This window comes from Rhamphochromis longiceps, linkage group LG16, assembly GCF_057381845.1.
Source record: "Rhamphochromis longiceps isolate RC_006_pf linkage group LG16, R_longiceps_female_GT1.1, whole genome shotgun sequence".
NCBI lineage: Eukaryota > Metazoa > Chordata > Actinopteri > Cichliformes > Cichlidae > Rhamphochromis > Rhamphochromis longiceps.
The window spans coordinates 14,704,176-14,730,581 of NC_140572.1; the positions used below are offsets into that span (position 1 = coordinate 14,704,176).

The following is a 26,406-nucleotide window of genomic DNA, read 5'->3' on the forward strand; positions in this document are numbered from 1 at the left end:
GTGGTCATGTTCACAGGACAGGCTCAGTTTGTTTTTATGTCAGCTTCCAGCAGCTCTAATCGTGTGGCACAGCAGAGAGAAAAAATGCGAGCTGAGAGTGCTGGCAGCCTTTCTGTCTAAATTATTGTCACTCTCTCTGGCTTATTAGAAAAACCAGCCCCAGAGGCTTTACACAGACCTTTAATTGATTGGTCTAGCAAAAGGTTTAGCCCAGTGACAATCTGTGTGTCTTTATGCTCTGGGGTGTTTGAGAGGATGTATAAAATAGAAGTAAAAACAGACACTTTTTGAATTCACAAGTTTTAATTCACTTCAACACTGAACTGAACTAAGATTTCATCAGAACTGCATTTGAGTCTAACCCTGATTCCTGTCATACAGAAAAGCACAACGTAATGATATAGAGTGATTGACGTAAAAATTAAAAAGGCAGGTCGTCTTTCTGAGTGTAGCAGCCGATCGGGATAGTCAAACGAGACACTATCCATGCTCAGATATTGTTTCCAACATACTATTTACTTACACATCTGCAAGAGACACCAAACAAAGAAAGAAAAAGAAAAAGATATTTGCTTTCTTTTTAAATAGTCTTGTGACTGAATTTGCTTTTCACAATAAAATGAACCGATTCCACTGAGTTGTCTTAAGGAAAAAAAAATCTCCAAACTGGCTCAAACAATTAAACTCACTCAGCAAAATAAAAGTATATCAACAACAATTTATCCCATGTCGGGTATTTACAGACATTAAAAGTGAAGAACAGAGTCAAACCTGCCACATTTCTTTAATGGCTCATAAAAGTAGATTGTCATCAACTGCAGAAAAAAGCACATTTTTACTTTCTTCTTTTTCCAGCAAATTTTCTATTTATGTGAAAAAGAACTATAAAAAAACCCAAAGAAAACTGGCATAATACGACTTGACAGGGCTTTTTTTTTTCACCCAATAACACTCAGTAACTGCTTCTTTTATTTTCTTTCGCTCTCTCCGCTCCTCTTCTTCCTCTTCTTGTAGGGCAGGGCACTCTTAATGTCTCTTGTTATCCAAACAACCGCCCAGTTCTGCAAACCAATATTTAAAACCATGGAAATAAAAACTAAAAATAGCACGCAATGACAGCATCTCTAACCATAATAACAACAATAATAACAATAATGATAATAATAATCATGGATAAAGATAGCAATAAATAGGGTTGGTGAAGTTTAAGTGCGGGTAGGTGTGGTGAAACACAAGACTGTGGGCACCAATTAGAGAGAGGAGAGGAGGCGGGAGGGAGAGAGTGAGATGGAGAGGAAGAGTGGAAGGGGTGGACTACCACATAGAGAAAGACTGATTGTTTGCTGCTCTGTTTCTTCTTTCCTAACATTTTTTCCCTCTTGCACACGAATGTGAGGGTCCCTCCACGCCACATCCTCTTCGCTGTCCTCCTGCCAAACTGTCCACTGCTCCTCTCCACACTCAGTTTTAAACAGTTTGTCTTTTGCAGCTTTGAGCGGCGAGACAGATGGATGGGAGAAGGGGGACGAGAATACAGCACATCCACTAAATATCAGGGTCCTTGTGATCAGTAAGTGCTAGATTGGACTATTCTGGAGTGTGACTGTGAGGCAGAGGCAGGGAGTATGTGTGTGTGTGTATGTCGGCCTTTACCACAATGAAATAAAGCTTGAAGATGCACAGAGAGTGCTGTGTACCTGCGGTCTTCAGGCAGGCAAAAGTATTAGCAACATCAGCGTGTGTCCTGAGGATTTCGTCGTTTTTGTCGAGGACCCAGCCCACCAATTAAGTTCTATATGACTGTGCTCTGTCTTTAAAGAGGAGGAGCGTGGCTTTCCTGGCTGATTAGGATAAATTGGTGCGATTGTTTCGAGGTCAGAGTAGAAAAAGTATTTCCTACGAATGAAAATCTGGGGTGAATTATTTAAACGTTCCTCGGGGGAGTATTCTTTCACATTTATACAACTACTGCCGTATCACAGCACACCAATAACCTGTTTTCTTCTACTGAGGTAATTTCACTCTACAAATCTGCGTTTGGTACTGTACACAGTCTGTCTGATCATTTCAGATGTACAGTGTTTCAGCCCAATGCTGTCTTGGTTAATGTGCCTGGGTAGACGTTAACCTTCCTTTGCTGCCACCCTCCATAATTTCTTGAGTAATTCCTCACTTCCTATCACAGAACATATGTTTCTCGTGCTTCTCTCTTTATCTCTGTCCTCTCTGTTCGTCAGTCTCTACCTCTGGTAGTCAGCCTGCTCTCGAGGACTGGATGAGGAGCTCCCGGGTGCAAGAGGTCCACTAAGCCTGCCTTGCCCCTTGTCCTTGCAATCCTCCTGAGCCGCATTGGACCCTAAAGACAACTGGCTGGAGTTGGAGCTGGAGGATGTCGGAGGCTGGTTCAGCCCCCCACTGCTCCCACTGTTCCCCTCAGTGGGCTGGTAGATCTCCTCAGCCCCATCCTCGCTCGACTCTGGGTCCTCTGAGCCCGAAAGCAACTCCTCTTCCCTGTACTCGCTGACATCAACCCCTCCAGTGGCGGCAGCACCCTCGCCCAGGTCTTTGAGGCGGCCGTGGTGCTTGACGTGATACCGCTGGTTCTGGAAGAACTTAATGATGGTGTGTTTGGGTAGGTCAAGCTGTGCGGACAAAGTATGAATAGCCTCCTGGTCTGGGTACAGGCCAACATCCTGGATGAAGCTCTGCAGGATACCCAGGGCCTCTAGAGAAATCTAGAATACACACAGCCAAGTGTCAAAAACTAGATAAAGAAATGAACAAACCCACATAACAAAATGCAGAATGGGAAAACACGATAACCATCGGTACCTTGGTGCGCGATCGGGGCTTCTTGTTGCTTCCAGCACCGCCAACAGTGCCAGATGCAACACCTGTAGGTCCTCCACCCATATTCTGTGACCTCTCTTCATTCGCTGGGGCAGACAATGGTTCTTCACGCATTGGAGACAGGTGATGCTCCTTCATGGGGCCTGGGGGTGGCCTGTGAAGTGCCTGGCGAGAAAGGCAAAAGAGCTGATTAATGGGGCACAGTGACCCCTGATCAAGACTGCAGCCAGGAGCGAGAGTGCACACTATTTGATCTAAATGTATATAAATGTGTTGTATGAGCATTTATGTGACCGTGGGTTTTTGCACTTTATGCCTCACATTTGATCAGAAATACAGTTTTGCACCTGATAAGTGTTATATTCAGTTTACAAAACCCTGTATGTTACATAACATCTTATAAATCATCCAGTATACCGCCCTCCACCTGCAGTACACAGTAGCCAGGGCTGCAAGGTGAACACAGGGTGAGAACAAGTGCTCACAGTGTCATGGTCTATTAAGCTGCTCCAAGGCTGGCATTCAAACACCAATGCATCCTGGTTACCTTTGACCTAATGTGTGTAAGATTAGCTCTAGTAAAACGCCAACCACCTGTTTGCCAGGAAGTCTCTTATTTACAAACTTATGAGACCCAATCACTATTTAACCAGCAAATTCAAAGCCTCAGAGGGGCAGAGGGTAGAGGGGGAATGAGGACAAAGGAGTCATCATCTGCAATTGGTGCTTAGATAAGGTCAGCAGAAAGCAGCTATTGTTGTAGTTTGATAGTAGAGGACAGGAAACACAAGGAGGAAAACTTGTGAGAGTAAATGAACAAAAACACAACAGAAGAACATATAAGGTACCAAAAAACCAGCAGATAGAGATAGAGCAGAATCAAAACAATTAACTTCATTAGACTGTAACTGACACTCTATTAAACGGACACACCAACAGAACTGCTGTTACTTGATAACATAGGGAATTGGTATCATCACCATATTTATGAACAAAAGAGCTCCAGAATCGAGAAACTGAAAAACTTCATGTTATCTTTTACTTGATTAGACTTGTATTTATAACAAGTATTCAATAATTAATCAATATTTCATATACAATATACGCTGGCTCTCTTTTAGAACTTCTCTTTTAATAAAGGGGTAAACAGGAGTTTAAAAAAGCATATTCATTGTAAACTACTTCAGCACATTAACTTAGTCACTGTAAGATCAAAGTACATTAGCACTGCTTTTGTGCTCATTTGATCATAGAGGCTATTTTTAGGAGTATTTCATACACATCATGCTAAAAACAAATTTTTCCTTGTTATAGTTACTCGTCAGGAGAAGCCTCCAGACTGGCTGGCTGGTTATTGATCTGTTCTTAAATCTGATCTGGTTGATTTTTACTTTCATATAAAATGAAGACATTGTGTCAAACGCAGCCTGATGAACCAAAACTTAGTTTAAGAAAAACAAAAACAAAACTTCTACTATTGCTGCTTGAACAGCTGGTGCAAGTGTACCTGGGTTTTTATCAACTCAGATTATTCAGTAATCCAGGTTATGACACAAAGAGCTCAAAGTTTAGCAGGATTTATGTGTACAGAGAGCTGCAATAGAAATACATAGAAAAGCGGAGCTTGTGCCGAGAGGATCCTCTGGCTGTCAGGATGGGCCTGATGGCCGTGTGACAGCACTGAGGAGGGCCGGATGAAGTGTTCGGAGGGAACGTGGGGACTTTGGTTGTTTGTCAGAAGGTAGTGGCTGTTGTGAGAGCGTTGCGGTTCTGTCCCGCCCGCTCACTTTAAGAGCAGGGAGGGGCCTCCCCACTGGAATGCCCAGCTATAAATCTGTGGCGCATTAAAATTAAAGGACCCACATAAAGATAATAGTCATTCACTTTTCTCTCCCTCTTTTCAATAATAACAGGGTATTACTTAAATAATATCGAGGGCAGGCTAGACCATGAAATTGCTCCAATTTCATTTCTGGGGCTTTATTTCTGCAGAGGGGGGGGCATTTACAGGAATTCTGTAGGTTTTTCCTTATTTTGCCATTTTTCAAATTGACGGTTTTAGATATTGAAGAAAAAAACAGAAGACTGTAAGAATGCGACAGACTAGCAATACAAAGTTAGAGGCAAAGACCGAAAAGAGAGGAAAAAAAAGAGTCTATCCCTGTTCTAATGAGGACCACACAGCCACAAATATCCCCCATACAAACATACTGAGACACTTAATAGCTAAATTGAGGGTAAACCATAGAGGGGATTGTGAAACCTACCACCCCAAACACACTCCCACACAGACCTTCATCATTTCAATGCTTATTTGAGCTGACGGCAGGGACTCTCGGATCAGGGGCCGCACATGCATGCATCGACAGAGGAGCCTGGACTCCTACATGTTATAACGGATATGTTTGAAAGCAGAGGCGAGCACACAGGGCTCCTTCAAAGTTCACCTCCAAATGCTTCTTATCTGTTGTCTTATTCTGCCATACCTGAAGCTTTTCTGTCTCTACCTCCTTTCCACGTCTGTACTCACTTCTAATGCTTCAGGACACTAATCAGAATCAGAATCAGAATACTTTATTGATCCCTGGGGGAAATTATTTTTTGTTACAGTGCTCCATTTTAAACCATAATGAAGCGAGTCCCGGCCAACCCAACACGACTCCAAAAATTCATAGATGCCAGGAACCCCTGCTCCCACCTCCCCGTGTCCTCTACCTACACCACTCTCTAACTACTTTCTGCAAGCCCTGATTCAGTATTTAAAATAAATGTTTGTACCACACCAAATTTGATTTACCATTTATAATAAATTAGGATCCTAGTTGAATTTTGAGCAGTTCAGCATCATGATCAAACACTTTTGCTGTATATTTTTCCTAAAAACTAGTTTCGACTCGATTTGTTTTGATTGCCTTTTGCATTTTCCACTTTTTACGACTTCAGTCTAACCCTCTGTGTCTTTGCTTCTTGAGCTCCACTATTTCTCAATTAATCACTTTGTTAATCACCGTCACCATACTGGATTCTGTCATCTTACAGAATCCAGTACGGCAAACTCTGGGTGTGTGAGAAAGTAAAAAAATCATGAAACCAATTTTTGGCGAAGGTAATTAAAAGCTAAAACTGAAAAGAAAATCAAAACAGCAAGCCGTGGTCATGTGTCATAGGGGGCTGACCTACAGTCTGGGGTTAGTTACCTAGACTAACTGGGCAAGCTGGAATCGTTGTAGATCACAGGCAAAGAAGTTCTGCTAAAATGCTTTTCATTGCCCAACTACCCATCATTTTTCATTGCCATATGAAGTTCACAATAATGATTCATAAGGCAGCCACCTCTCTGGTAATGATCTGGTTAAGTTTAGGGACCAAAAGTGCTGGGTTACAGTTTGGGAAAGATCATGGTTTGGGTTTAAAACCCATATGTCTAAGGGCAGGGAAAGATCATGGTCATAACTAAATGAGGACTTGCTGTACTCTGTTAAGGTCAGGAAAAGACTGTGGTGGTCACAGGCTCAAAGAAAACAGCAGCAGTTCATACATGTAAGAAACAGAAACATACGAACATGGTCTCCAGTGGAGAACGTGACGTGTTGATACGGCATCCTGATCCTGTTTTTAGGAAAACACCCACTGTGACATCCAGAAGTCTGATGTTGTAGATATCAACTTGGCTACTATTCAGTGTCGGAAAAATTCAGTATGCAACATATGAAAAAGTACATGAAAAGGAACCAAAATGCTAAGATGCATGCATTCAGTGGTACCGAGGAGTGCAACATGAACCCGGCTTTAGTTTGCATTTTTTAAACGTGAGCAATTTAGCTGTTAACGCGACCACTGTAGCATCATTCTGAATATAGACTATTAAAAAATTGTGTTTTATGATCTGACCGAGAAACCAGCGTATACTGCATGCTCAGTAACGTGCACTGGTTTATCCTTCCTGTTTTTCTAATGGGGAACATAATTGACATATTGAACATGATACAGTATTTAAAAAAGACTTGAAATTCACAAGCGAGAGTATAAACTCACCAGAGAAGCCTTTACTCGGGTCATAAAGTATTGGAGTTGCTGTCCCATTTTCAAATGAGCAAATTTACAGAAATATTCACCAAACGTAACATGTCAGACGTGATCTCGATTATGCTACAATTATTCTTAAACGTTTACAGTTTATTTGGCCTGTTTCACCTTTAGTCCCCCTTCCCATGCAGTCCAGCTTGCCTACTTCTCACCATTAAACGTTGGAAAGGACTACATGTCACTTCAGAGCAACACAATACAGCCCTGCTCTCCCAAAACCACAAGCACTGGAGCCCAGCGCCAGACCAGCTCTTCTTGTGGCATGATTCAATATTCCTGAAAAACATCCCCCCCTCTCTCTCTTTCCTTCTCACTTCTCCCCTCCCTCTCTCTGTCTTTCTCTCACTCTTCTGGCAGCGCCGTGAGTGCACTGCAGTGAAATGAAAAAGTTTTCTTTAAAAACGTAAATCAAGGCAAATTACGACGCAGAACTATGAAAGAATTATAGAACATGAAATATTCATCTTCCCCTTAATGAGCTCTGGTCCTGCAGGACCTCTAACTCTCGCTCTCTGTCTGTGTGTGTTTTGTTGTGTATGCGTGTGTGTGTGTTTGGTTGTGGGGGGGGGGGTGACCACAAGAGACGGCATTAACACAGAGATAAATATGTAATGAAGGAAAAATCACTTTTCTGTTGGTTTTTTGCATGACTTCACCTTTCCTGTTAATCAGTGTGTTTTTTATTTTCCCCCTTTTCCCTCCATCTCTGTCTCTGTCTGTCTCTTTCACTCTTGCATTTAAAGAAGTGTGTGTGGTTGCGATTCATGGAGACTGGATCCGGACTAATGGAGTAGATGAGTCACTGCACATAACTTTTTTTTGGTATAATAATGTTTCTTTGATGAAAAACTGTATACACGTAATGTCACTGAGCGCTGGGGTCATGTGTGTATACACATGCACGCACTTGCATTGTCGCATCTTTTTTTCATTCAAACTGTGTGTGTGGTATTCATTCCATTTATCTGCAATTAAACAATTAACTTAATTGTGGTTTGCCAAAAAGCCCAAACTCCACCCTGCAACAGTGAGTGAGGCCACCGGGATGCACTGAAGACTGAGAGACAAACCAGGAGGAAAAGAGAGAGGCAGATATGTTGTCTGGAAGTGAAATGGATAGACTACACAAACTGAAACTGAAAAATGCTGCTTTATCATTTATCGTACAATTATTTTCATATTTTGCAGCGCTAGATCTGCATGAATGTGTGTTTGGTTGTGTTTTTTTCTATTATTAAGCCGTTTTTATTGACAGTGTTTGAAAGATTGTAACATGATTTGTGAGACTAGTTTAGTCATGAAAACTGTCGTTATAAAATTACTTGTTACTAATTACTAATTACTAATGTTATGAATTAACCATCACCATGGATGGAACAGATGTGCCACTTACTAGTGGGCTACCTAGGTAGCTTTTGCTTGTTTACATTAATGGTAATAGAATCATATCTGAGCAGAAATGCCAGCTGGCTACCTCGTCAAATCCCTGATCCATGATGCTAACTTGTATAACAAAGTAAACCTGTGTAATCTGACTTGTGTATGACAAATGCTATTGATTTTCTCCATAACAGTACAGGTCATACAGGCCTAGAAATTGATCACCTGACGACCCTCAGCATCATCTGTTTACTGGGGGAAAAAGTATATTCCCTGACATGTTGGTGAGTGGGTGCCAGAGGCCACTAGCTGTTGCTGGGTGAAATCAGTGGGAGAGTGGGTGCTGCCCCAAAACTTTCTGATGTTTGTCTTTGTCGCTAACAGTTGGCTGCGGTCGCCCACAGTTAGATGACACAAACTGTTCTGCAAACGTTGTCTAACTAACCACTAATCCATCTATCCATTTTCCTCCACTTATCACGGTCGTGTGGGGGCTGGAGCTCATCCCTGGCCAGGTCGTGGAGTCAAACTCATCTGCTAGAGGCCAAAACAAGTTACGCAGAGGTCATTTAACTGTTTCCTTTAAGACATCTAAGCTGGATTCTATCAGTGGGGAAAAGACTTATAACTACATTTACCAAAAGCAAAACAACATGATGAAATCATTTCACATTAATTTTTATTGCATTAAATTGTTATGGAAGCTCAGTAAGATTTTAGACATAAGATGCTAGACTTTGCTTCAAAGCTCTAGTGTTATTTTTTAGCAGACATTAAATGGCATTAAGCGAAACAGAGTAAAAACAAGCAAATAGAGTCGACTATAGACCTACGCTTTATTTGTACAGTCCTTTTTTTTAATCTCTTGGCAGTTTTTTTTCCTGCTGTTAGTTGTGATCAACTCTGTGAGAGCTGATCACAACAGTTGGTGTCAGTGAACAGCAGCACGTGCTGTCCAATGGAAGTCAGAAATATAAAAGCTTACACAACTCGCTGACAGGACACATTTTGACTTTCTATAATAGGAAATTATGTCAAAGGTGGTTCTGTTTTATTTCCAGTAAGTCGTAACAGTGAGCCAGCATGCTAAGTAATTTAGCTGTCGCTTAAAACTGAGGCAGCTAAAGGAAATGCTGCTATTTTATTGTCTACACCAAAGGAAGGTATGGGTACCATTGCTTTTTACGGTCCAGAGAATCTATTGTTTCACACACTGAGATCAGTTTACTCATCATCAGCACTGCTCGGCTGGTGAAATCAGTTGTGTAACGGCTCTGGTGGGAACTTTCCCAGCTCTAGGAAAAATAATGCCTGGTGATGTCATTGAGGTTGTTTTGGCATTGGGTTGGGTTTGGAGATTTTTATTTATTTATTTATTTATTTTTACAGAAAACTTGTGTTACAAAATAAGGGTGTGGAGTTTAGAAAAATGGGGGGCGTTTATCAGGCAGGGAGGGTCCAATGAAGATTGATGTTTCATTAAAGACAGCATACAGTCCAGTGAACAGGCTTGACCCATAAGTCAGTTTGTATTTGTCTAGTGTCCCCATTTAGATCACTATTGTTTTAAACACCACATACCTACATCACCTCGAGACCCTCGGTTTCAATGGCTCTGCAGTACTAAATCACCGTGACAACCCAGGAATGGGCCCTGTGTTTTTCTTATCTAATGCTCATATTTTCACAATTTTTTTTGCAAAACAATTTGTCCTACTAGTAAAACAAGTGAGTTAAGAATGTGCATGATATCTTTCATAATATGGTAATGAGTTCATCAATCATTTCCCCCCAAAAAGCGTTCATTTCTTTCAACAATCAGAATGCATATGATTCCCTGCATAGATCTGTGTGCAAAGACAGCTCAAAAATAGCTCTGATTCAGAACGTCAAACTCATTTTACATCGTGGGCCACAGTCACTGTACACAAATCTAACTACACATTTAATCAATGAGATATCTTAATATAAGATTTCCACATGATAAAGACATGTTTGTTGTAGTAAAGAAATCTGTCACAACACTTTGGCCTTAAATTGTATTATTATAGAAATATTATCATTACAGAAACAAATATTATTACAGAAATAATTTAATAATTTTGTGTGGTATGAAATGCCATCAGCAGGAAAAGCTGTGAAAATTGTGAAAATCCAGTTAAAAGTCTAAGATTTACGTTGTCCTTTACATTTTTCACAGTAATCCAATGGGCAGATTTTGGCCCCCGGGCCTTATGTTTGACACTCCTGCCCCAGAGCTTATGTGGGAAGATTTCAGTTCTTGCAGCTTTGCTGGCCTGAAATCTCACAGTTAAGTATTGTTTGGAGGATTTCACACAGAAGTGTTCACTGTTATATTTTTTATAATTACAGCAGAGCCAGTGTAGCAAACCTGAGTCTTTGAAAGATTTAAGTGAAAACCTGGATAAAAAATTGAGGCTTTGTCTGAAGCGCAAGTCAGCCTTTGTCCTACAAGTGACTATTTATCTATTTGCATTGTTAATGAACCACAATCATTCAAAGAACAGACAGAGTTTGACCAACTCAAGTTCAAAAGTGATAGAAAATAAACTGTTAATCTACACGTCTGGAAATTTTAGAAAACATAAAAAAGTACAAAATAATTAAGATGCTGAAGATGAACTTTGACCTCCTTTTTTGGAAGCTGTGTCACATTATGATCACTTCTTTGCAAAGAACATTGACACTCAGGTTTCAGTTGAGGACTGGAGAAAGAAATGGGCAGTTTGTTATAGAATATTCAAAAATCTTTTTTTCACTCTCAAAAGATTGTGATAATAACTGCAAGTTTAAAACATAATGACATGATCTTAACTTTGATAAGTCTGGAGCATTTATGATGTTTTCTTCAAAAAAATACTTTTGTATATATTTTTCAAACATTTGCCAGACTCGTGGCATTTGACACATTCTATGAAGTGGCCCCGCTTTGACGAGACAGAAAACAGGAGCGATTTGTTTTGGGGGTTTGGAATTAAGCACCGCTGGGCTAAAGCGAGACACAATGAGTGGAGTAAGGCTTGTAACTTCTGATTCTAGTCCACCACTCCTGGGGTCTCGGCCACTGTGAGCGGTCATACATGCACACACATAAACACCTCCAGACTTGCAGCAGAAATCAATTTAGCAAAAACAATAAAGTAATTATTTATAAGGGCAGACTCTACCAAATTAGCTGTGGGACGCACTTAACTGCTCGAGCCATGTGAGTGAGAGCTGTAGAGCCAACGCTGGGGCTGTGTCAGTCATGAAGAAATGTGATGCTCACTGAAGTTACAAATACACTCTTACAGCACCTACACACTTCATAGACACGCTCACACAGAGCCGCTAGCATGGTACCGCACATACAGTCCAGTACAAAGCACACACACACACACAAACACACACACACATCAGTGGTATGTGAACATTTGCTTCAGAGAGCAGCACTGCGTTCATTTTTCATGTGTATCCCGGGGTTGGTTGTTACAGTTTTAGAGACCTTCTTATTGTCCAAACACAACAGAGTGCTCACATTACCAACTATCAGTATGAGATTGTGTGTATGTGTGGCAGATGGGACACATGTGTGGTCTGTGGTGGCAGGCTGGCTGGAGCCTGAGGTTGGTGGAGGGCTTCATCTGGGACAGAGCAGGGAAGGGGGGGGCTCTCAAGACAGCAACATGAACACACACACCTCATTTCCGATTAATAAATCACCAGCGTTTCACCACAGTTCTTCTCCCTGTGTCTCTTGGGGTGGGAGTGAGGGTGGGTTGGGGGTGTGTGGGGGGTGGGAGGGTTATTACACAGGCGTTTATGAGTGTAAATTTTATTTTTAGACTTTGGCGAGAGGAGTAGAGGAATGTGTTAATGGTGCCACCACAGCTTCCTTTGCATCTTCCCATCAGTCTTTAATACAAAGCTCTGAATTGGGAGGAGAGAAAAAAGGCTTGGTGGTAGAGTGAAGGTGGGTGGAGCTGCAAAGCAAGCCGTGTAGGATTCATGTCACAATACCAAATGGGAAGTCTGAGCATTGGCCTGTTTTTGATTTATGGCATATGGTATGTACTATATGTGGGCTATAATAGCTTTGGAGCTGGGGGTGACGGGGGCTGTGGGCAGAGTAAGCTGGCGGGTTCAACCAGAGGACCTAGACTCAGTCCAAGCAGTGAATGCTGTTTCTACCGTCGAACCTGATCTTCCACCTCTTTTCAGCGAGGTCAGGAGATGAAGAAGTGACACACTTCCTGTTGCTTCTCTGGACATTACACCGATTTAACATTTTGGGGAATTTGAACCTTTTCATGTTTGCATTTTAAAATTAAACTATAATCAGCTGCTTGATGTTTCTACCTCAAGCAAAAGAAGGGGAACGGGGGTGTTTGTGTTAGGCAGGTTCAACATTAACATAAACACAGATACCTTCATGTACCAACAAGCTCCTCCTCTGGAGTCAAGTATGGTAAACCACAGGCATGTATACAGGGTTTGCATGCTGTGGCAGCACTCCTACATTAAATATAACTATATAACTGATAGAGGCTGTCGCCACTGGATCATGGCACTATTTATAAAAAAAAAAATTTTTATCGATACTTTCAATTCAATTCAATTTTATTTATATAGCACCAAATCACAACAACAGTTGCCTCAGGGCGCTTTATATTGTAAGGTAGACCCTACAATAATAGATACAGAGAAAAACCAAACAATCATATGACCCCTTATGAGCAAGCACTTTGGTGACAGTGGGAAGGAAAAACTCCCTTTTAACAGGAAGAAACCTCCAGCAGAACCAGGCTCAGGGAGGGGCGGGGCCATCTGCTCCGACTGGTTGGGGAGAGAGAAGGAAGACAGGATAAAGACATGCTGTGGAAGGCCTGCAACTTAATGCATAATTACAATGGGGGGGGGGGGGGGGGGGGGGGGGCTACAAGTCAGGAAATAATTAAGCTATAAGTGCATTTTATCTGACACCATAAGTACACAGTTCTTTTCAGGGCGTGGGTCATGTCATGCTGTGACTTTACCTCGCATAACTGGGTATTTTACAGGAAAGAAGAGAATAATTGTACTGTAAGTAATGTACAAAACAGCCTGAGTGTAAAATGACAACTGATGAATGGAAAATCCTTCATGGATTAAAAAAGATTTAATAATGAAGGCACGTTTAACTCACACCATAATACGAAAAATATTGAACAACATTACCTGTTCATTACACACCAGTGAAATTTGTTATGCTATACCTAAAATTAAAAGTAAATACTTGAAATTGCTTTCCGTATAATTTCTGTCTCCTTCCTGTAAAATACTTAAAATTACTGAGGACTACTTAAATTGATTTAGAGCATAACTGTTGCTTTGTTACCCCTTTATTCTACCTTTAAGCATCTGCATGTTAATATAACTGCATTATTCTTTCAAATAAAATACACCTAAATTCAATTTAATTGCAGAGAAATAAAGACCTTTGTCACGGGCCGTATTATAAAGTGCTATCCTACTTTTTAATTGGACTTGACTTACATTTCTAATTTATTTAAACTTTGCACTAGAAGAAAAAGCAAAACCCAGGCATGCAGATAAAGTTAGGTGGGGCGGCTTCAGCGTGTGTCCAACTGGAGCGCTCACAGTAACCAAAGATGCCAACACGTTTCTGTGCTTCCTCCATCGATCTCCCTTCTCTCTCAAGCCTCCTTCAGCCTCTGCCTCCCTCCTCAAAAACTAATGGGGCATTTCCTCCAGTGCCACACCACCCAGCAACTCTGTTTACTCTTCATTCCACTGGGGCACACAGGGACACACAAACACATGTGCACCCACCACAAGATCAAACAGCACTGCGCAAACTTAGATTAAATAAATATAATGACTCAATAATAATGACAGATTTGGTCTCTGAAGGTAGAGGAATACACTTCCATCTGTTTTAATACGTGAGAAGTGCCATGAAAATGGAGCTCAGTAACAACTATTTCTAATATCATTCTTTACAGCATCTTAGTCATCCTTATCAGTCAGTGTTTATACCGTACTGTGTGTTCAGCACATTCATATCTGCGTACTTTTTAGGAGATTGTAATTAGAAGGGGTGGCCATGTTTTAAAGAAACAGTTCTGAAATAATCGAGTAATCCATCAAAAATAGATTTTAGGACACACGTGTTTGTAGGTATGAAGACCAAGCACTTTCTCCCGATTTCAAGTTGTAAATATTATGAGATGAGGTGATGTGCAGGAAATCTGTTCAGTGTGTTTACTAGAGACACCGTCTTTGTGCCAGCTGTAAATAAAATCCACCCATTGTATACCGCATCTGGATATGGAGTGTTGAGGTGCACGTTACCTCCACATGCAAACACTTACCTGTGTGTCCTGTGGCATGTGGAGGACGGTGTGCAGCCTCTCGCTATGATGGTGTCTGGACTCCTCCTCGTACGCAAGATCTCTGTCGGCCTGCGGCAGCGTCAGGAACCTCCTGATGGTGCACAGGTTCTCCCACAGAGTGCGGTTCTCAGGGCTGGGGTTCTCCTTCCACCGAAGTAGCTCGCACAGCCAGCCCTGAAGAGGAGACAAAGATGTATGCGTGGGGGGGGGGGGGGGGGGGAAAGGTGAGGTTAAAAAGAAAGGAAGTGTGGACTGTGCGATAGCTGACAGGGATGTTAATGGGTGACTTCTGCTACTGTGTCATACACAGTGAGAAAGAATTGTTATGCAATTTTTTACGACCTTTCTCTCTCACACACGTGCACGCAGAGCAGATGACTCTGCATCTACTCTGTTTGGAAAGTGGCAGCGGGGATGAGCATGACAAGTGGCAACTGAGATAGACATGAATGAGTTTATTCATCCATTATCTGAGTCTGTGTTACAGCAGTGGAAGCAGATCTGCCTCTCCACAGCCACCACCTCCAACTCCTATGTGTTCCCAAGCCAACTGAGAGACATAATCTCTCCAGCATCTCTCTCAGCCCTAGGGCCTCCTCCTGGCAGGACAAATTGGAAACACCTCACTCAGCAAGTGCCCAGAAGACATCCTGATCAGATGCCTGAACTAAATCTGTTGGTTCCTTTTGATGTGTGTTTTGAACCCCAAGCTCCTCACCCTATCCCTAAAGAAGAGCCCAGGTACCCTTTAGAGGAAACGTATTTCATCTGCTTACATCTACAATCTAATTCTTTTGATTAGTATGCAGAGCTTACGGCTAAGATGAAGGTGGGAATGCAAATTCACCCATAAACTAACAGCATTGCTTTCACAGCCAGCTCTCTTCACAACAGAGTGGTGAAGCTGCGCCAATCCGTCTGTCAATGTGCTCCACTCCACTCGATCATGAACGAGAATCAAAGATACTTAAACTTGTCCACTTGGGGCAGCACCTCGTCCTTGGCTGAGATCTATAGCATTCTCATCCCACCCCCCCATTGAGAGTCACGGCTCAACGAGGCTGACACAACCACATCATCTGCGACAAGCACAGACAAGATCGTGAGACCACCTAACCTGACACCCTCCACCCCGGGGAGGGAAGCTCAAATTAAAATAAAAAGTTGTAAAAGTTGGAAGGATGCAGGATGTGTGAGGTAAAGGAAGACGGAGGAAGGAGAGATGGAGAAGATTCAATTATATCTGCTAGACTGGTTCAGTTTGTGACACCAGCTGTTGTGTTCAACCAGCCACCTCGGGCAGCATGCACCGCTAATCGCCTGATCATCTCTCGCTCTCTCTCTCTCCCCCGCTTGCTTGCTGTCCTTGCTTGCTGGCCAGCTGCAGCAGATGGGTGCAGTGAGCCATGACCCTCAGCCACCCCCAGACCCACCAACCAGGGGTACCTCGCTAAATACACACAAAAGCAACGCACATACTGTATACATGTTGTCAAGCCTTCTTTATAGACCACCTACATCCCATGTGAGTCACATCCTGCAACATCAAGTTGCTACAAATTTAAAAAACTATTTTTTTAAAGAATTCCTATTATTGTTTCAGTCATCGTGGTCTGAAATTAAGACCAAGAAGCAAAAACTGAAGTGTTTCCTTTTTCATTTTTATCCAAAAATTAGAAGTAAATACATATAAATATAAATAATGTCTTAATGCGTGCGGCCAAGATTCAAAATTAAAAAAAAACAATAGAGGTATAAATAATTGCAGCCAGTGTTAATGTCAAACATTATGTCACCAGAGCTTTAAGAGCATAACTGATCACACACGTCCGGTTTGAAGTGATGGTGAAACAGCTGATGAACATTTAGATCGTGTTACCGGCAGAGTACCAGCTTTGCTGGCTCTACTCAGTCCCACAACTTTTGTAGTTTGTAATAAATCATTATTAATTCAAATGATTTTGGTTCAATCGTGATGCTCACTAACAAGTTGACTATCTAACTCACAGGGTACAAAAAATATCAGCTACGCTATCGCAGTACATATAAATATGTGACTGCACTTGGAATCTGACCTGAAAAACAAACACTTTAAGTCATTTTGTAGGCTTGTTTTCCCCAACAGTCTCCTCACCTGGCTTTTGTTGGCCGCCACCTTTGCGAACAGAGCTTGGGACACTTTGGCTCGCTTCATCTCTTGCTGAATTTCATCATAGATGCCTGATGTAATGTTGACCAGTGACTCCAGCTTCAGTGGGAGGTCAGAGGGCGGGCCAGACGGCTTGGGCTGGGAGACAGGATAATGATGTAATGCAGAGCACAATTTTTTAAAAAGGAACTTTATTGTGCTTCGACAGAACAAGATGAGTGATAAACAGTCACAGAGGCGTACCGCGTATTGTTTAAGGCTTGTTATTTACTTTATGAATCTACTATGAAATTTAACCACAAAAACAAACACATATGAGGAGAGGTTATCAGCTGATGATCAGGCCAAGTCGCTCTGAGAACAGACATGCAGTGTTCCCAGTACAAGCATCAGCTGCACATCTGCAGCGCATGTCCCCACATGAGTTGTGTTTACAGATCAAAGTCATTAAGTCCTCCTCTTTTGTCTTTCTTTGTTGTTTCTGTTTGAATGAACATGTATTGGCTCTCAGAAAGCTTGTATACACAGCGTTTGAAGTCATCCACAAGACATGTAGAGACCAGCTAGCTTACATTCCCCCAGTGTAAACGATGCTGAGATAATTTTACATAGCCATAATAAGAATAGCGCACCAATTCACCCAGATCCATGAATGGGCATTTGTCCTGACATCAGGGGTACTTCTTATCACTGATGTTGCTCCACGTGCTTGTGGAAGGAAATTTCCAAATACTGTATAATGTCCTTTATGTTTACAATATGTCCCTCTGATGGCTTTGAAGCTGTTTTCCATTATAAATGGAATTTGTTAAGATAAAAACTTTCAAATCCCAGCGCAGGTTTTAGGATGAAGCACATGACATGCTGCAGTCTACTTTGTGAGGGCAAGTTAAAGATGGTAGATAACTCACAGAGTTACAGATCTTGGCCTTGTTCTTCCAGATTGAGGCCCAGGTATCTGGGATTTTCTGGTCCTCCAAGCTCCTCTCCCACACTTTCTAAGCTCATACATGACACAAGGCATGTTAGCATCACATATGATTACTCATACAAAACACCGCTGTTTTCTCGCTCGATGCACTGCTATGGCAACCGCAGTTTATGGCCCGTTGGGCACACTAACCTGTGAAAGGCGTGGTGCGCCGGGGTTGGAGGAGTTGGAGGGGGGAAGGCCGACCGAAGGGTTCATAGTGCGCTCTCTCTCTTCCTGGTAGATTCGGTCTCGCTCGCTCTCAGGCAGGTTGAGGAAGTTCTGCATGGCCTTCAAATTCACCAGCAGAGACTGCGAGGCCGTGCGAGGGTCCTCCTCCTTCCTCAGGATCTCTGAGAGCAGGCCCTGACCAACACAAACGCACACAGCAGGATATGTTATTGCATCTCCCTAGCATGGAAAATTGAAATATATGGTCCCTTTCCCATGCTTCAAGTGTACTGTTGAAGCTCCAATAATGCTATTCTTGGACTCGTTTGGCTTCTTTGTTTAAACCCAGACTGGCAATTTGCTTTTTCCTTTCATTTCACAAATGCATATCAAAAGTATCCAGAATTTTTTTTTTTTTTTAAACCTCTAAACCAAATGTTCAAAACTAGACAATCCTCACTTTTATTAAGCTGACACAAAGACATGTTTATCATTTTGACTTGAAAAATAGATTTTGTCAAATGTAAATCACTTTGAAGCTGCTCGTTTTCTCGTATAAACGTACAACTAGACACTTAAAAGTATTTGCATATTGGTTTGAGCTTCTCAAATACAGAGGCTACCCACCACAAAGTGATGCACCAGTGAAAAACACCTGGCCTCTAGACCAATAGGTCTATCAGCCACCTCCCATTACTTTGATCTAATGGGCCGTGCAGTAACCAGTTTAGCACAGCCTGAATGCATCAGGTGTTTGTGCTGCTGCGATGGTGGAGGAGGAGACTGAATGACGCAGCGAGCAACCCAGCCACGCTTCTGATAAGCCCACCAAAAATACCAAAAGGTGGGTGACCATAAATTAGCCGAGTTGTTTTTCTGAGTGTGTGTGTTTGTGAAAATCAGACCAGTAAGGGCAACTGGCATTTGTTTCTACCCAGTAAACCTCTTCTCACCTGATATGATCCATATAATGTAAGAAATGTGTGTGGGTATTTTTGGTCTCGTCTGACGGATTAACGCCATTGAATGCCATATTTCAGTTTTTAGATTTAAAAACCTCTGCATACGTTTTATTCAACTAGAAACTTGATTTCCTTTCTCTGTCACATCGCCTTCCTCCTCTTCCTCTCATTTTCCCCTTACAACTTCCTCTCCTGACGCCTTAGCCTTGACCTTTCTCTGCGTTCCTACCTGTGTACGGTTGAAAGCCACACGGGCGAACACAGCCTGGGACACGCTAGCTCTCTTCAGCTCATCCCTGACCTGCTGGTAGATTTCAGAGGAGACTTCAGAAGCAGAGGGGTTGCTTCCAGGGTGGTCACCGCCAGCTTTGGATGGACCACGTGGGATCGGCGGGTGGTTCAGAAACTGTTGGTTGAGAGCTTGAGGGTGCTGGTGAGCCAGCAGGCGGCTCACGGCTAGCTGCTGGTTGATGAGGTGGGCCATGGCGAGCTGTTGCCGTACCAGCTGCGGGGAGAGTTGAGGAGAGAGCAGTCCACCTGGGCCCAGCAGGGGCTGCAGGGCACCAGGCGGTGGAGGTGGGGGAGGAGGAGGCACCTGCCCTGTACGGAGAGGAGGGCTGTGATGGAGGGGACCATGAGGTGAGGGCTGCTGCTGAGGAGGAGGAGGAGGTGGTTGCTGAGGTGTCTGGGAGGGTGCCTGCGAATCTGGAGATTTGAGGAGGGGACTGCTGGCTCCCAGGTGACCAAGCTGTGCCAGGCCAGCCAGATGAGGTGGAGGTCTCTGGCCCAACACACAGAAGTCGGCCATGTTGTCTCTCTCAACTGGAGATAATCAGAGAGTGTGTTCAAATAAATATCTTCATTTAAGCACAGTATCAGAAAAATGGATTATATTCCTTACTTTTTATGTCAGCAGCATCTCGTCCAGACCACATCTTCTCCAAGTAATCTCCTGCTCAACAAAACAAACGGAAGATCAGAAGAGTGACATGATGCTGCTGGTGTAAAGCTATGACTTTGCGTCAGCATCCATTTAAAGAAGAGAGCTAAGCTTTTGAGCCAAAGTTAAAGTTCCTAACGTGTCCAAAAATCAATGTAAGTATATACATTTACATATGCTGATGCTGATTGTGTCATGGGTTCTCGGCTGAAAGCTCCACAACAGCTCTGAAGAAACTGTCATGTCAACATCTGTGGAGCAGGACTGATGGAGGAAATGTTGAATGTAACTTAACACCAGCTCGTAGCAGGAGCGCAGCAGGCTCCGGCATAACTCCATCCTCTCTCACTTTCTTCTTACATCCTCTCTCCTCTTCTGGCCTAGTGTTTATTCTGTTATTATTACATTATTATAATGTAGCTTTTGGGAGTGGGACAAGCTGGTGTGGTTAAGTAAAAGAAGGGATATTATGGGGACTATATGACTGAATATCACATCCAATCAGTGTCACTGTAACCATTTACATAAAGCCATCCTGATTTCTACTCCTCCACATCTTCTAAGATGCATGATTCACAAGTTGGACTGGACTCCAGTTGTAGATATTAAACACAGATACGCATGTATAACTCTAAGTCAGGCTGTAACAATTAAAAGTGATACTTTTATATATATATTGGATATAGCAGCAACAATTGTTTTAATAACTGTGAGACAAAATAATAGTAACAATGACTTGACATTTAACACTTAACATTAGCATAGGTCCCATTACCAAGGCAGACCTCATGGATGGAACTAATCTACTGCTTCTAATCAGTCAACTGGACCTTTTAGCTACGACAATCTAACCTGTGAGCATCTTTCTGGAAAGTGAGAGGCTGAAAATGGCTCTTGTGAGTGACTTCAAACCTGCAACACCCTGACCGAGAGAGTGACAGAGTTACTGAGGGCTTCATCCTTTCTCAAATCTAAGGTTTTGCTCTGACTTGTATCCAATATTTTATTTTATTTATTAGTTTTTGCTGGATACACCAGCAGCTGGAATACTGAGCAAGCTCTCGATATTCAGGGCTTGTGTGAGTGTTTGTTTATTCACATAGAGGGCAAGTGGCACCTGGATGGCTTGCAGTGTTAAGTCTTTGCTAGAAGTACGTTCTGGAATAAACCACTGAACCTTTTCGCCCACCTATGCTACTGTCCCTCTCTATGGCTTACGAAACTCAGCCCAAGCTGACCAGTCACGCTTCTTGCACTCCTCATGTGGTGTATCAAGGGTTGCCATAAAGATGTGTGGTTACATGTAGCTCACATATGTTGTAGCTGCATGGCTAAAATAAAAGTGAGTTGGGCCTTTTAGTAGCTAGTTATAAAATTCTGCTGTCTTCAGAGCTGCATTATAGACAATGTGGGATTAGATGTTGAAAAAATGGTTTCGATCATCTTTTGTCCATTTAATGTTATAGGAGTGCAGTGTTGCATCAGTGGAGCACTCATTTAATGCTCTTCATTGCAGCTCTCGCTCAAGAGTTTGCACTCTCAGATAATCTTGTGTGACTTATTTCAAAGTATATTGCAGAAGAAGTAAAACTGTGTTATCATTTCACCAGAAAAGTAGACAGATTTGTATGTTTTTATTATTTTACTCCAGAAATCATTTTACAACTCCTTGGCCACTGGTCCAACTACCAGATGATTTAAGAACTCTGGCTCAAACTCTATTAGCCTCACCTTTGATTTTTTTATACTTCTTGTACCAACGACCGAATTCTTGACATTTGGCAGTGGATACGTTGGCATAGTAGGAACTGTTCACTATGGAGGAAATCATGCTCTGAGAGGGAACAAGAGGGGAGAGATAATTAATAACCAGCATAATATGAAATGCTTAGACTCACGCAACAACCACATGGCATGCACACATAAACACATACAACATGCACTCTTGCGCGCACACAATAGAAACAGACAAACATTAATCATGACTGGAAGCCACCCATGGAAACTCGAGCCAGTACGGTGCAGCGAGGGAATCTCCAGCCACATACACATATGCTTGCAATTGATGCAGTGATCGACACCCCCACCAGAGATCCATTTAAACACAGTATGCAAACACTTCTCAGACACGAGTGAGAATAGGACCAGGCTAGAGGGTCAAACATACAGCTGAGGACTTTAACACGGCACTTAAACTTTTGGGGTGGAGTTTGATTAAAAGCTTGCAACAATAGCTCGTGGCTGTTTCTAAATGTGCCCAAATGGATCTCGTGAGGGCTGTCTGTAGCCAGGGTGTGTGAAGAGCTTGTCACTAAAATACATGTGTAAAGATATCTCTTGTAGAGGACCATTGTACTTAGAGCACTTTTTGCATGCAGATTAACTCCTTGATATGAAGACGCAGTAGAGATGCTACATTCTGGTGAGTCATACCTGTGATAGAGGACACTCTTTGGCCAGAGTACTTTGGTTCATTTCCTTTAGAAGCTCTTTGAGAGCATTCCTGACAGTTGCATGGTTCCACTGTTCGCAGGGCAGATCCTCCAGCTTTGAAAAACTATACAAACCAAAACCACACATCAGTTTGTTAGGCTCATTTTTGGACAGGAGCACAACCACTAACCTACCTCCACATCTACCTGTAGGTTATAGAGGGAGACAAAAGTAGTTTTGCACTTGTATCAGTTAGCATATTTTATTCTGTCACAGTCACCTCTTTTGACACATAAGGTCAGGGGTTAGATTACTTATCGCCAACGACTGGTTGGTTTAAATCCTACAAGGTTTATTTAAGTTTAAAAAGTAGTTTAATGTTAAACTAAGCCACCATTAGATTCATATTTGCTCATGTAACTCTAAGCAAGAAAAGAAATGTAAACCGGAATGAACACATAACCCCAACCATAATCCAAGCATCATGTATTAACATCAACCACAAACCACTACTTCCCATCTAGGGTCTATCTCCTTTTAATCTTTCTGGTTTTATTTAATTTTAACCTCAAATAAATAATTTCAACTCGGAGCACGAAGCATGTGAAACGTCTGCCTTTGCCATGGATACATGAATAAACATGTAAACAAACCTGGCTGGTATGCGCCAAGACAATAACAATAATAACCCTCTCATCTGGAGTTTATCTGGTTTTATCTACCCATCAAGATTCTGCTTCACCATTTCTCGGGAACCGACAGTTCCTGGCACGCGGGCTCTCCCTGACGGAGACAGATAATAGATAATTCCCTACCGGGTTGTTTAAATAGAACTTTAGTGTTTCAATATTGTTGCTTTCAAATTTGATATATATGGTAAATTCCTGAACTGCAATCAGCTGCAATGACATCAGCAGCCCAGTGGACCAAGTATCTGATCTAACACACACACACACACACACATACACACTGTACCCATAAAATACAGACTTACAAGTCTCTGCTACAGTGCTGCACACAGTTTGTTCTAAAGTCTAATGAATGAGAAAAAAAAACATCCTCTCACATCTGTCTTTCAAAACACAGTCTGACCTTTGTAGTTGAATGCGTAATGTGACCATGTGGTAAACCTCCATCAACATGTCAGCAACTGTTGCTTCTGGAGCATCAGTCAAAAAGTGAATGGGAAGAGGATTCCACTTTCCCACCTTTATGATGCCTGAAAAGAGAGAGCACATACTTCTGTCAATTTTCAATCATTGTTAAACAACCTTTTGACATCACACAACAGAGGAAGTACAAAACTCAGCAGACTATGATGGAAAGCAGCAAAAGAGATTTTCACCCAAGCACTCACTGTGACTAGTAAAGTGTTTCATCTCTACAGTGCTGCACGCTAACTGTAGCTTAGAAAAGTGTTGTACATTTTAGACGGCTTGGCTTTGATTGTTATTAACCATGAGAAGTGGTGTTTAAATAAAGAGTGGCCTCCTGTGTGTTGGATGGCCATCACTCTATTGACTGGTGTTTTTCTTTAAAGACAGCAGTTGCAGTCAGATTGAAAAGACTGTCTCTCGTCCACAGCATGTCTTTATCCTGTCTTCCTTCTCTCTCCCCAACCAGTCGGAGCAGATGGCCCCGCCCCTCCCTGAGCCTGGTTCTGACGGAGGTTTCTTCCTGTTAAAAGGGAGTTTTTCCTTCCCACTGTCACCAAAGTGTTTGCTCATAAGGGGTCATATGATTGTTGGTTTTTTCTCTGTATGTATTATTCTAGGGTCTACCTTACAATATAAAGCACCTTGAGGTGACTGTTCTTGTGATTTGGCGCTGTGCAAATAAAATTGAATTGAATTGAACACACCACCTTCACCTACTGTTCAATTTACTGTTTATTGCCCTTGTTTTATTCTGAGAATGTTAGATGGATGGGAATGTTAACAGACACTTTGAAGACTGGGATAATGTACATTTAAAATGCTCTGGAGACACCCACTAGTTAGGAAAGTCCTGCCTTGCCAAGTTGCTCTGACTGAGAAATCAAAAGTATAGCCCGATTGATCTTCCTGTACAACTTAATGGAGACCATCGTTTACAAAATGACAATTTTCTTTTAGATTTCCAAATTTCTTTTCCCAACCAAAGGAGTCTCTTCTGCTGGCCATGAGAAAGAAGCATTTTTAAGGTACTTTCACACAGGCATCATTTTCCCACCCAGAAGCTAAGCATATGATCTAAACAGCCAGTTTAGATCATTCAAGCCCTGCAATATTTATCCCTACATGTTGATTTTATTTCTGTTGCTCAAAAATTGCAATTATTTTTTCAAATCTACACATCACCATCTCTCAGTGTTCTGGTTACATGGATACAGAGTCAAGAGACACAACATCATAAACCCCTCTGCAAATAGATCTGTGAGAAATTCTGCTGCCGGACTGGGCTAAATTGGATTTCGGCTGATGTTTGAAACATTCTGGGGTCTTTGTCAGCGCAAACAGAAACATGCTTTTTCTTTTTGAATTATGAGGCACTCGTGTTTCTGCGGGTCTGCACTGCCACGATACTGTTGATCTCTTGATTTAAGGAATCTAGTTGAATCTCTTTAAGAATATTAGCGTAATACGCACAGTCACACACGAGCATTTCACCTTTACCAGAACACACGAGCAGACACACACAGTACCGCACTCACTCACATGGGTTTTTCATGCGGACTGGCTGGAGCTGTGAAAACTAAACAAAGCTAATCGCATTACTATCCTCTAAATGAGATCCAGACGGGTCCTGAGAAGCTCCCTCGCTCTCTCGCTCTCTTTTTTCATCCCCTTATTCCCTCCCACCTCTCCTCCATATCTCCCCCTGTCCTTTCCTCCCGCCTTTCTCTGAGTTGTCCTCTCTGATCTCCCTCTCTCCTTTAGCTGTGATTACAGCTCAGTTATATCTTTGATTCCACTCAGGCAGAGCTGTGTTGTTAATTATTTGGTCATACAGAGAGAGCATCATTAAAACCCTATGCACAAAAAAGTCTGAACCCCCTTAAGGGAGGAAAAGAACCCTAGAGCAGCGGTCCCCAACCTTTTTTGCGCCACGGACCGGTTTATGCCCGACATTATTTTCACGGACCGGCCTTTAAGGTGTCGCGGATAAATACAACAAAATAAAACTAGTACCGGTACCGAAAAAAATAAGATTTATTCATAACGCACCTGAAAAGACCCAGGAAAACCGAGTTAACATTAAAAACGATAACAAAATAACCCTGAAAACCAATAAAAACCCTGAAAACCATACATTTCACACCTGAGCTTCAACTCTCGCGGCCCGGTACCAAACGACTCAAGAGACGTCTGCAGAAGCAGGCCTGGGAAAGAGCAGCCACCTGCCATCATCGGACGTGGAATTAGAGGAATGAGAACAAAGATGTAAATAAGAGGAAAAGGCGTGAAGATGGAAGTTAAAACTGCCTCATGGTCATACGGCTTTGAATCTGCTAAGAACATGTTTACATATGCAGACAGAAGCAATAAAGAAGGTTAAAAAGATTGGAGTGCTCTCACTTCCCACACGTGCACGCACAGTTCAGATGAGGGAGGCTTACGGTGCTTCTAACGGAAAATGTTAAACGTTAAAAGAAATGAACAATCACGCTTTTAAAATCTGCACTCATCAATCATGCAATCGCATGTATATTGTGCGCCTATAAAAATACATGTATAAGGAAGGCAAGGCAGAGGAGCTAAATGCAAGATACACAGAAGTCTAAAATCCAAATCTTTAGTCAGAAGTAGAGAAAGGCTGGCAGTGAGGGAGCAGGCAAAGGGCAATCTCCATTTCACAGCCCAAAAGGATCATGGGAAAAATAAGAAATGCATCAGGAATACAGGGATTGCTCGAAGACCCAATTAAACAGACAAGGTGATCTGTCAGGAGAAAGAAACTGCAGAGTTTATACAGAGAGGTATGCGATCAACTCACTGGACACAGGCAGGGAACAGGTGTGGAAGAAAACAGGTGAGACTAATGAGGGTGTGGCACGCAATAAAGAAGAGGGAAAACGAGCTAAGGGAGGA

General features: G+C 42.2%; 1 protein-coding gene across 4 annotated transcripts in view; it reads right to left on the bottom strand.

Annotated features, from left to right (window-relative positions):
• Positions 1-285: 285 nt before the first annotated feature.
• satb2 (SATB homeobox 2) overlaps positions 286-26,406 on the bottom strand; it is a 57,778-nt gene continuing 31,657 nt past the window's right edge. Inside the window, exons 4-14 of one of the 4 annotated variants that reach the window (XM_085384313.1) lie at positions 23,429-23,555; positions 22,337-22,460; positions 21,635-21,737; positions 19,865-19,915; positions 19,193-19,785; positions 17,984-18,196; positions 17,772-17,858; positions 16,846-16,998; positions 14,691-14,885; positions 2,833-3,036; positions 286-2,735 (exon numbers count right to left, since the gene is read on the bottom strand). In XM_085384313.1, coding sequence (XP_085240439.1) covers positions 2,241-2,735; positions 2,833-3,036; positions 14,691-14,885; positions 16,846-16,998; positions 17,772-17,858; positions 17,984-18,196; positions 19,193-19,785; positions 19,865-19,915; positions 21,635-21,737; positions 22,337-22,460; positions 23,429-23,555 — 2,345 coding nt within the window. In that variant the 3' untranslated portion in view covers positions 286-2,240. The remainder of the gene's footprint in view (positions 2,736-2,832; positions 3,037-14,690; positions 14,886-16,845; positions 16,999-17,771; positions 17,859-17,983; positions 18,197-19,192; positions 19,786-19,864; positions 19,916-21,634; positions 21,738-22,336; positions 22,461-23,428; positions 23,556-26,406) is intronic. The other 3 variants (XM_085384311.1, XM_085384310.1, XM_085384312.1) reach the window with 3 other exon arrangements.